This window comes from Mus caroli, chromosome 2, assembly GCF_900094665.2.
Source record: "Mus caroli chromosome 2, CAROLI_EIJ_v1.1, whole genome shotgun sequence".
In the NCBI taxonomy this organism is placed as follows: Eukaryota; Metazoa; Chordata; class Mammalia; order Rodentia; family Muridae; genus Mus; species Mus caroli.
In genome coordinates this window covers 139124900-139137067 of record NC_034571.1, presented here as the reverse complement: position 1 = coordinate 139137067, position 12168 = coordinate 139124900, and the positions used below count along the sequence as shown (strand labels likewise).

The 12168-nt window shown below is 40.4% G+C and overlaps 1 protein-coding gene across 2 annotated transcripts in view; it reads right to left on the bottom strand.

Moving 5' to 3' along the window:
- The window catches only part of Kiz (kizuna centrosomal protein), a 113861-nt gene that overhangs the window by 24196 nt on the left and 77497 nt on the right, over window positions 1-12168 (bottom strand). For both annotated transcript variants that reach the window (XM_021151182.2, XM_021151189.2), the window contains 3 exons: window positions 10936-11017; window positions 4606-4771; window positions 3826-3888 (listed from right to left, as the gene is read on the bottom strand). In XM_021151182.2, the coding sequence (XP_021006841.1) occupies window positions 3826-3888; window positions 4606-4771; window positions 10936-11017 (311 nt within the window). The remainder of the gene's footprint in view (window positions 1-3825; window positions 3889-4605; window positions 4772-10935; window positions 11018-12168) is intronic.

Sequence of the window (12168 nt, the reverse complement as noted above, 5' to 3'; positions counted from 1 at the left end):
CATTTGCAGTTTCTCCTCAAGTATACAGACAGAGCTAATTTCCCTCCTCCTGTTAATAAAAGTCTTGAGGACTCAGCTGGAACCTGCCCTGGATTTTACCTTGCCCTCTTGCTTTCCTATGTCCTTCTAAAATGAATGCAAAACAAACAGGTATATAGAGAAAGAGCCACACTGAAGAGCATTTCTGGTCACCAAAGTTATTATAGCCTTCTGGTCAACCCAAGGGAGAGTTTTATCAGTAGCTTTCAATATTAACACTCCAATGTGATTTGATCAGAGTTGCCCCAGTCTAATTAGAAAGCAGTTTCATCTACTAGGGAGGTCCCCCCGCCCCCATGAGATGTAGAGAAACAGCAAGGATAACTTTAATGTATTGAGAAAGCTGATATAGGGGCTGGAGAGATAGCTCAGAGGTTAAGAGAAAGCTGATATCCCAACTGGACCTGCTATTTTCTTTTAAAAGGTCCCATATATAAGCCTATATTTTTCCATAGCATGTTTCACACACACACACACACACACACACACACACACACACACACACACACACAAAGTTGTTGGTCATTAAGAAGAACTTCATCCAGCCTGGTCTATACATCGAGTTCTAGGACATCCAGGGCTACAGAGAAAATCTCTGCCTCAACAAACAAACAAAGAAGGACTATTTTCAGCTACATGATACATTGTGGAATAGCAGCACACAATTTTCAGTTTCAGAATGTGAACATTCTTTTGAGAGCCTCCATCATGATCCTACATATTATGCACACTGCAGAAAATAAGAGACCATCCAGGGGTTGGCCTCAAAATGTTATTTCCCCAAGTATTTTCTACACAGGGTGCATTTTGGATAATGCTGCACTCTCCATCAACATTTATGAGACAGCACATCAGGAAAAGCCTGCTGCACAGCCATCATGTAGCCTCCAGAGAATGTCTAGGTGCCTTCAGTGTATTATCCTGTCACTTTGTCCCTGAGTCATAAGGTAAACGAGGACAGTGCTGCTGTGATTCCTTGGTGTTGGCACCTCCAGCAGTAGTGCTCAGCTAGTTCTTTCAAGAAATTGTCACTTGAGAATACAGCTAATGATTTGACTCCAGAAAGATATTTTTAACTCATCAGAAGAAAGTTGTGGGACTGTGAAAGGCAGCCTGTTTTGGTTGAATGAGGCTTGCTCTGGAGACCCAGTAGAGACCTAGTAGAAAACTCTACAAGGGATGGAACAGTGAGCCACATTCCCAGAGACAGGTGCCTGATACTACAGAGCCCCCAACTTCCTAATTCTGTGACTATAAGTCACACAGACAATGTCCCAAGCTTCTAGCATTCTGGCTAGATTTATTTTCACAGTTACCTGACTATAGCCAGGTATGCTCCTCCCCACAGTTACCTGGCAACAGCAAGGTAGCCTAGCCCACCTTAAAAGGGGCTGCTTGGCCCCTCCTCACTCTCTTTACGCTCTCACCTTTCTTACTCTCATCTCTAGCTCTCCTCTCCCTCCCTTCCCCCTTCTCTCCACGTGGTCATGGCCTGCCTCTCTCTTTCTTTCTATGTTCTCTCTTTCTCTCTGCCTTTCTACAATAAAGCTCTAAAACCATAAACTGTCTCTGCTCATTAAGGCTCACAGTGCTTGAACGATGAGATAGGCTTTCCCCTAAAGAGCGGCATCTAACCTCCTACCAGAAGGTCTTCCTGCACTCTACCCATGGATCAGGCCAAGGGCTCTCACCCACGTGGGAACCACCCAGCACCCCCTCTTCTCCGGCCCTCTCCTCCCTTTGGCCCTGGGGATGACTGAGCTGTCCCCATGGCCCCCATTTTATTCTCATCTCTTCCATGGTATCCGGCTGTGTCTGGGATGCCCAAGACTAGAACCTGATATCTCTGGCCTCGGTGAGGCTCAGAGACCTCGGACTGCCCCTTGTCCACCCACGGGTGGGCTGGGTTCCGTGGCTTCCCACAGCCAGAAACCCACCCGGGGCTGTGTGGAAAGCATGTGGCAGTTCTCCCGCGTCTGCCCACCCAGAGCCCTGGAACTCTGGCGGGACACAGGTTTTCTCACACACTCCCTTTATTCCCCAACGCCCACTGCCCAGCATAAAGTCTTGAAGGATTCTGAATATGTTTGGATATTCCAGGAAGTTCATAAGGTGGGTTTAGTGATGAACTGCAGGCTAGCTCCTGGGACCTTACTGATTAGGATGTAGGTCTCCGGTTCTTGTACCAAGAGCCCTTCAGCGACTATGCCTCAGATGAAAGTTCTGCAAGGTGTTTAAGGCACTCAGACGTGAAGTTCATGGGAGGCCCCAGGGTGCTTAGAAGGACAAGGTGAGGACAGAACAGCAAGGCTGTAGCAAGAATATCTTAAAGTTTCCAAGACTCCCAAGCTAGGTTTGTTTGTTTGTTTGTTTGCTTAGAGACAGGGTTTTTCTGTGTCCTCTGGCTGTCCTAGAACTCGCTCTGTAGACCAGACTGGCCTCCAACTCTGAGATCTCCTTGCCTCTGTCTTCTGAGTGCAGTGATTAAAGGTGTGCACCACCACCAGGCCTGACTCTCCTGTGGTATTTTATAATGGCCAATGCTTTAGTATGCTTAAGGCATACTATTCTCTGCCAACTATTGATAGTTGGAGGGTGGGCTGTTAGAATTATCACCACTTTTAAATAAGTTTACAGATGACCCTTTGTGATCACAGGCTTACAGTCGTAATTGAACGTCAGAAGACATTAAATACTTCTGCACTCAAAAGTAAATATAATAAAAAAATAGCCAAATGACTTTATGGATATCTGCAACTTAGGGATCATATATATTTCTTCCTTTAACAACAAAACAAAAACAAACAAAATTGAGAGGGAACCCTATCAGTATTTCCTCAAAATGACAATCAAAACACAATGAACATTATTGGGAAAAAATACTTAAAAGTAAAGAATATATTTGTATACTGGAGTGAAATATTACACATACATAACAACTGCTCTGCTGTAAACTTCATTTTCAGAATAAGTTCACTACAGAAACTTGAGTTTAAAAATTAATCATCACGTCATGAATTATATTACCATAAAGCAAGACATTCCCTTTTGCTTGTAAACAAAACAACCTCATATGCAGATGCATGCCTCAGAACCTCAGCAATAGTGTGTCTATGTGTATAAATATTTAAAGTCAGACCTTTGAATTTATAATGAAGCAACATGCCACTTTACAAAAGAAGGATCTAGTAATTTAGATGTACAACAAATAAGGTTCTGTTCAGAATACTAATTGCTGCTTGCTGATATTCCAAGCCAAAAAAATTGTAATGACACAATTCAGATTCCACCTATAAACACACCTAATACATGTGCACAAGTCTTAATAGGTCTTGATGGATGAAACATGATTAGTAAGAATTTTAAATTGCCAGACAGGCTTCTGTACCAGAGGCACAAGCAAACTCTCTATCTAGTGCATTTTTTATAATATCATTTTTAAGTTCAATTTCTACAGGAAAGAAAAAAGTAAAATTAGAAGCACCTACAGTTTGTCACCTAGTCTCTTACCCTGGCCAAATGATATCCTCTCATGGTTACAAGTGCTGAAAGGCTGTCTGTTGGGCGATGCTTACAGATTGAATACTTAAACTCGAGATGAGAAGCTCACTGGGTACAGTCATTTACCAGCTTGGGTTACGCTAGCACAGCTTGTATGCAGAAGTCGAGTGCATTCTCTCTTCCATCGAGAAGTCACTGGACCCAGCAATGACCAACCCTAAGTCTTCTGAACATGCAGCGAGACTGCATTCTGTGACTGAAGCTGTTAGGTACTGGTAGCTTTACCTGTGACTGGAGCCGCAGCTATGCTTTCTTCCTTGCTCTCATCTCCACAGCCACTTGAAACTTCTAAAAAATTAAAAGCATAAAAAATATGTTTCAAAACTATGAAATATTTGTTCTTTAGCACTGGGGGGTGGAACCCAGGGCCTCACACATGTTAGGTAAGCTCTCGACCACTGAGCTACACTCCTAGACCAATATGTTTTGTTTTAAGATTTATTTTATGTGCAAGAACGTTTTGCCTGTATGTATGTATGTATGTATGTATGTATGTACGTATGTATGTGCACCATGTGTATGCTGTGTCTGGTGCCTGCTGGAGACCAGGAGAGAGCAAGAGTAAACAGACAGTTGTGAAGGGCCATGTGAGTATTGGGAGCCCAACCTGAGTCCTCCCCAGGAGTGGCCAGTGCTCTTAGCCATAGTAAGCCATCTCTCCAGCCCCCTGCATGTGGAGTTTTAATATAATTCTTTTATTTTTTCACTATCTCTTCACTTACAGTTTTTGTTAATTTATTTCTTGTCTAAAGGGTACTGTTAGCGTTAAGTGACTAGGTTAAGATTTCTTAACTTTATTTTACTAGAAGTTCAAGAGAACTACATTTAGGGTTTCCACTAAGAACATACACATTAACTGGAAGGTACCATAAAACAAGCAGCATGCTATGCACATAAAACCCGAGATAGGCTTTGGTTGAGAGTATTTTATATGTATGCCTTGAGAAAGGACGTTGCATTGACTCTGAATGCCTTTTTGCTGTGGACACTGCAAACAACAGTTACCTTGCTCCCTTGGAAGAACACTGTTGAGCCGCAGAGCGGGTTTTGCCTCCTTTATTCCATTATTGTCATTCAGAATAGATGGCATGCTGCAAGATGATTCAGTACTGTGAATAGCTGACCTATGGTCACATTCTTCTGTAAGGGCTTTTTTCAATAATGTTGTTGCCTACAGTGTTTCAAAGAAAGCACACACACACACAAAATGAAAACAAACTGGAACCCTGTTCCTCTTGCTCTCAAAGACGCAGATTCAAAATTCAATTTTAGGTTAAGCTTTACTTAGAATTTAATTTCTTTCCTGACATTAAAATGTTCTCAAGATCAAAACAGCAGAGGAGGGCAGAGGGAGAAAGAGAACCAACATGAAGTTGGGTGGGTAAGGAGGTAGGGGGATCTGGGAAGAGTTCATGATCAAAATATATGAAAAACATTTTAATTAAAAATAATACCTGGTTGTTTTCTAGCACAATTTAATTCAATACAACAATTTTCATTTACAATAATGTTTTTGAAGACTTAACCTTATATACTACACAAATGTCCTACTTGAGAAGTAGTTCTGTAAGACGAGATCACCTCTGCTTATCTGAGCTAGCCTATTCTCCCTTTGGTATACATAAAAGCAGACCCTCAGACCTCCTTTCTGAAAGATTTATTCTCTCATTGCACAAATTCTGATTTCTAGACTTGTAACAGAGTGTTGGTTTAGGGAATGGCGAGAGGGCTCAGCAGTTAAAAGCACTTGCTGTTCTTGCTGAGGACTTGGGTTTAGTTCCCTCTCCTACATCAGGCAGCCTATAATTTCAGTTCCTGGGGATCTGATACCCTCTTCAGACCACTGCAGATGCTACTTGCATGTACTGTACATATAGACATACATACAGGCACATATGACTAAATAAAAATGAATTAAAGAAATATACTAAGCAAATGATAACTGACCTGTTCATGAGTCTTAATCTTTAGCCAAGGATGAAAGTCTATGCTTGCCTTTGAGTCCCCTGAGGAGCTGGAGAAACTCACTTCCTACCAAATATCTTTTTTCAAAGTACATTAACTATCCTATCTGTACAGGGAAATCAAATTTAATCACAGCCTACCTGAGAAGCAATGTGAGGAAAACTGGCAATGAACATGATCTGATGTTAATTTCTTAAGAACAAGAGATGACTATCTAGCAGACAACGTCTACCACAGTGTCTGACTGCCAGCGCACACTCTCTATTAGAGAGCAGTGACTCACTACTCCTGGGGATAGTGCTGGTGACCTTTTGGTTGATGAGTATAGAAACTATGGGTAGTGTCCACCCGATCTGCAAGAAATAGGCCCAAGACATCACAAGCCAGTATGACTGGTAGAACTGGACAAAGGACCTCAGGTTCTATGTACTTGACTGACTGTGTAACAAGCAATTGTCCAGTAAACTAGGAGGGAATGACCAATTCTTTGTGATTAGCACAGCAGAAGGAAAAGATGCTCTGATCTGAGGGTCATAGGAGCAGAGAACTGAAGGTGCAGCCCTGAGCATTTAGCTCAGAAGATCCTTTAAGGCTACTGTCCTTGTCTCTAACATCACTTAGGTAGATCTCATGGACGTAGGGCTTATGACAGGAGGTAGAGAAACTGGTCTGGAGTGGTGAGAGAGCTGTAGTTCTTGCCCAAAGGCCCTGGAGTTGTTAGCTCTGTAGCTAGGACCTGGACTGCAGTGCTGATGACCGGGCTCTTTGCCTTTACTTGTATCAGCTGTCCCTGGATTTTACCTCTGCTCTGACAAGTCCATATGGGTGAACTGCTCAGGACTTCTGTTTTGGCAGACTGGCTACAGACATGGTTCCCTGCCCCTGAAGCTAGGCCCAAGCTGGCTCCTATCAGCTATTATTCTGTGTATGTTCCTCAGGTCTGCACAGAAGCAAGCAAGCATCCTTGAATTGTATCCTCATACTGCCCAAGGTGCTTTTTAGACCCAACCTGACCATATTTGCCAATGCCCCAAAATCATATATATTAACAAAGCATCTTAAAATATGAATTAAAAACAAAACCTCACCTTTAGAAATTTTGCAGTTAAATCTATATCTTTTTATTTTCTTCAGTTTAAAACAATCTATGCAATTGATACAACTTTGAGTGTGCACTTCTAAATTATAATATGTGATGTAATTGGTAATCATTTTTCTTTTTATTCTTTTTGCTGTTGTTCTTTTCAAGATGTTTCTTTTTATATACTTGCCTACCCTGGAACTTACTTTGTAGACCAGGCTGGCCTTGACTTTACAGAGATCCACCTTCATTGCCTCCTGAGTGCTGGGATTAAAGATGTACCCCCCCCAGAGGTAATAATTTCTTAGCCTCTTAATAATACTGTCATAGTATACATTTAAAAAACAAAATTGCTAAGTGTGCAGCACCATTCTCAGATTATTTCTAAAACATGGGCTCTGGAGATGAAAACTAGGTTGCCTTTACTGACTGAGCCATCTCCCAGCTTGGTAATTATTCTTTTTTTTTTTTTAAGATTTATTTATTGATTATATGTAAGTACACTGTAGCTGTCTTCAGACACCCCAGAAGAGGGAGTCAGATCTCGTTACGGATGGTTGTGAGCCACCATGTGGTTGCTGGGATTTGAACTCCGGACCTTCGGAAGAGCAGTCGGGTGCTCTTACCCACTGAGCCATCTCACCAGCCCTTGGTAATTATTCTTAAGGCATGCCTTTTGCAGATGTTCCAGAAATGTGCATTTTCTGAGGAACTCCCAATGCAAAGGAGCTTATCCATTACAGAGACTCCCTCACACCCGCAAAGGAACACAGGCCCAGAGAGGTGGCATTAGAATAACCAGCTGTTTTGCACACCTTACAGAATTGAATGGGCTCTGCAGACTTGAGACTTAACCCCTTTGTTTCCCATGGCTCATGCTTATAAACAGCCCATGCACACAAGGGCTTTAGCTCGTCTGCTATTAAGACAGGCTCGCTTTTAACTAGGTAAAGTCTGGGAAGGAAACTGCTCTCAGCAGTCTGAAGCCTTAGTCTCTACCACAAGCAGGTGCCTTGTCTGCCTGGAGCCAGGAGACGGTTTGAGAATGAGATGCCAGGGCACACACACACCTTCTGTAAAACGACTGGTGTTGACACTTCCGTCTTTCAGAGTTAATGATGTCTAAACTTTTCTTGAGTTTCACTAAGTAGTATTCCTAAACTTACTGGCTCAATTCTTTTGGAATTTCATCAGTTCAGTTTAAATATGGATCCTGCTATGTTTGGAATTACAAGAGTCATGTGGGATGACCTTTAATGTATATCCCAAAGTTTGTCAATTACTATATTCAAGTACCTAAAAACGTATAAGTAGATAAATGAAACTACTAGTAAAAAAGATATCATATCCACAACACTCTCTGATGAAACACAAAAATCAAGTTGTCAAAAAAAATACTGCAACAAAATGTGTAAATCTATATTTAAAAGTTCTTATAAGTCAATAAGGAAAAGACATTGTTCACCTAGTAGAACAATGAACAATGAACAAGTAGGAAAGGGGCTGAGCACATCGCAGCACAACGGTCACATGAACACAAAGAAATGGACTGCCATCTTCACCTCTCAAAATGGACCAAAAAGGAGTCGATTATTTAATTTTAGAAAGAACTCGAATAAACGCTTTATCCACCCATTATTTTTTAACTCTGTGACTAGAGTAAGATCTAGTAATGCAAAGTAATTCTACACCTGATAATTTATTATTTTATACCTATGAGTTCATTGTAAGGAAATATGAATACTTAAAATCTGAACTGTATCTATATTCTATGAGCCTCTCTTAGTGTGTGGGGAATAACAAATTTAAATGTTCAACAGGCAAAAGAAAAGTAGTCAGAGTACTGTGCAAAGTAGACAGGGCTACATAAAGTCATTCCAAACGAAACAGGAGGCTGTGGGATCCTATTAAAGGAAATTCACTTTGTGGGAAACAGGCAAGTGAGGTTCCTAGCAAGGCAGTGCAGAACCCAGGCCCACCTTTGTGTGTGCCAAGCAAGTGTTCTGCCGCTGAGCTCTGCTGCTACCCAATCTGTAAATACCTGAACATTAAAGGCATCCCTCATTTCGGTAAGACTGCTTATGGACAGTAGCATTTTTCTGTTTGACATTTCAAAGTTTTGTTTTTATTTTTCTGCTTGTTTCTTCAAAGAAGTTACATCTAATTCTAAAGAAATCTGATTTGTATAAGGGCAACACAACTCCAAAGAGAAACTAAGTGTGAGCGCACTTAGCAGAACTAATTCTCATCTTTATGTGGACAGTACCACTCATACACTACTGCCGCACAAGGGCAACGGATGACAGTTCCCAGATTTAACTACCATGTCCTCGAAATCCTTCCTCTTAGTTACAGAGAAATATATTCCAGTGTTTAAGGAAAAACACATGTACTAGTGCTGATTATATTTAAGTTAAAGGAAGGGATTTTATTTATGTAGCAACTAAAAGATGGAAAAATAATCACAAGAGCCAGAATATGAATATGTATGAGATATCAGAAAATAATCTATCATTTAGGAACTATGTCTTCTGGTAAATAAAATCTGTGTGGGGGCAAGACCAGATCCATTCTGAGTGATATCAGAAAGTTGTTTTTCTGTGTCAAAGTTCTCCCATGTGGAAACAGACCTCATGAGAATAAAGGCGTGCTAAGCTACTTTGTATTTCAATGACAATCTCAACTCATTTTGTTCCCACACAAAGTAATTACAAATTTTTATGAATTAAAAGCACGTAGCTCAATTATGTAATTGCCTAACAGGTTATGCGATGCTGACAGATCTTATCTGGTCTCCAGGGGGCAATGAGTTTCTATGGCTTTGGTCATGTGTTTACTCAAGAGAAGGGATTGACTAGAGCTGACAGCACAGAGACCCGCAGGTAAACATAATTTACATGCGGCTGTTTAATTAGCCATTTACCCAAGAGATCAAAGCAAATACTTCTAGGCTTCGTTAGACTTTGATTTTTCTAATGGAGCTTTCTTAAATTTTCAAAATCACTTACTTTTAAGATTTTCTCTAAAGAGAGAGCTATTTAACCTATGGTTTCTACTAAATATCTATCCTTTTTCAATACACAGAAACAACTCAAGATATCCCAGTTAGGTAATCATGGAAGGATGATAGGACTGGGAATGTACAGAGAGTAATGGTAAAAATGTGCTTAACATGAACAAGACTCTGATCACTTCCCAGCCTCCCTCCTTCCTCACCCTTCTCATGAAGGTATTTATCTACACGGGTGCACTACATAAACCAAAACAGCTTCAGAAATTACAAAAGCATTTTGTCCTCAACTTTACAGGGCATTTCATCATTTTGGTGATAACACTGTACTTTGGAATTGTACATTTCTTCAGCTACACCTCCGTGTTTCAGAAACTGCCTATTCACTCCCATTTTTAAGGAGAAACTATTCTATTTATGCTCAAAAGTCTGCAGCAACGTTTAAAACTCTAGGCAATATATACCCTTCTTTTGGCTTCCACAGGCACCTACATTCACTTGCACATACAAATAGACATGCAGATACCCGCACATATAATTAAAAATAAAATAAACAAGGAAAAAAAATGGTTCTGCTGCCTCGTGTGTCAGGTTTCCTAGTCTGTTCTTTGGTTCCTAACAGTCCTTCCCTGTCACCCCAAACATCGTCTCCAGTCTCACTTTGTCAAAAGCCTTTTTCTAAAGGGTCACCTTGCATGTCCAGATACTCCTTCCATCCTAAGCTCTCCCCAGTGCTTCTGCACGTAGCTGGGCTCCCTTTCTGAGAGCACACATTCTTTGCCATTTTGTTATGTGCATCCTGGTAACCAGCCCTCAGAAGGAGAGAGACACGTTTCATGTATTTCTTTCCTTTTAATGTATCTGGGCTAGTACCTGTGTTTAAAGTACAATAATGGCCAAAAATGTATTTGTTGGCTTAACATCAATGACTTTATAAATAAAGAACGGCAGACAGACAGAAAACCACAATGTTATAGATGCTTCTGAACTCTGAAGATTTTGTGGTAAATACATTTACGCTACCTCTGGGAACCAAATTAATATTAAGTCAGAGGTTAGATCCTTCCATAGAACCTATAAAAGGTCTAAGACCATAACGTTAAAAATATCCTCAGCCAGCTATGATACCTCACTTACCACTGTTACCACTTTTTCAAATGTTTATCATTCAGAATATATCATTTCCCCAAACAAAAAGTTTTTATAATCTTGGAACTTAAATAAAAGTTACTACTAACCCCAGCCCTTGTTTTTAAAAGAAAATAACCTCAGCATATACCTCTTCCTTAAGAGAATTATCATGTTCCTTCATACATTGCCCTCGAGTCTTCAATAAGTGACAATCTGGTACTTTTTCAGGTCTGTAAAACAGAAATAGTAGAGACACTATAAATCTGTAAATATATGTTTAAATGCATGAATTAGAAGATTCTTACATTTTTTTAAGGTCTTATAGCCAAGTTGCTAGAACAACATTTATCAAAAAAAAAAATCTGGAACTTAACATTTAAAATTACAAAACTGTGTTCAAATCCCTTCCAGAGGTTGAGTATGTGTATGTCTGTGTATATGTATCCATGCGTGTGTGCATATGTGTGTGCATGGATGTCTGGTTGCACTTGCTTGTATATGCACATGTGGCGGTCAGAGGCCATTGGGTCTTCTGTTACTCTCCACCTTGAGTTTTGAGTTTTGAGACAGGCTATTTCAATGAATCTGGAATTTGCTGTTCTAGCTAGATTGGCTCTCTGATGTGTTCCCAGGATCCACATACCTCTTGACCTGACCCCATTAAGCTGTTTTTCTCAAGCTCCTCTTTTTGTTTTTAAACTTATTTTGTTGTGATATTATTGCTAACAAGCTTTCTCAACTTTGTCTGCACATAGAAACAGCCAACAAGTTTTCTAAAGTCTAGATACCTAATGCCACTCATACTGAGTCTTTAGAAACAGTCTATACTGTGACCCAGACACAGTATATTTTAGGACTCACAGCATCATCCTAAAGCGCAGACATGTACTCTGAAAGCATGGTATGGTCGGTCTCCTACATGTCAGTAAGCGACATCAATCATATTGCCATCACAACTACACCTTTTGTGACATTTTTATTATGACCTATTTACACTGAAAACAAGTAAGGCATTATTACAGAAGAGTGAAGAAGGCAGTGTGAGCCACACATTAATACTAAAAGGCAGCACTTTAACTAACGAGAGGATCCCTTCCAGCTTAGTTGCGGGAAACTCATCAGATGTACCCAAACATCATTCAATACTAGAAACTAAGGATAATCCCAACAATAAAGACGAAGCCTGTGTTGAAGGGGCTCCCACAGGCTGGCAGGAGAATTGAATAGCAAATATTCACACACACACACACACGGGAATATGGGGAGTATTATTTAATGATTTAATGTAGTTCTATATTATCTAGGATGCAGAAGTGGATCCAGACATGAAAAAAAGCATGTACATCAACTCATGTCTGAGTCTGGCTTATTTTGTTTAATA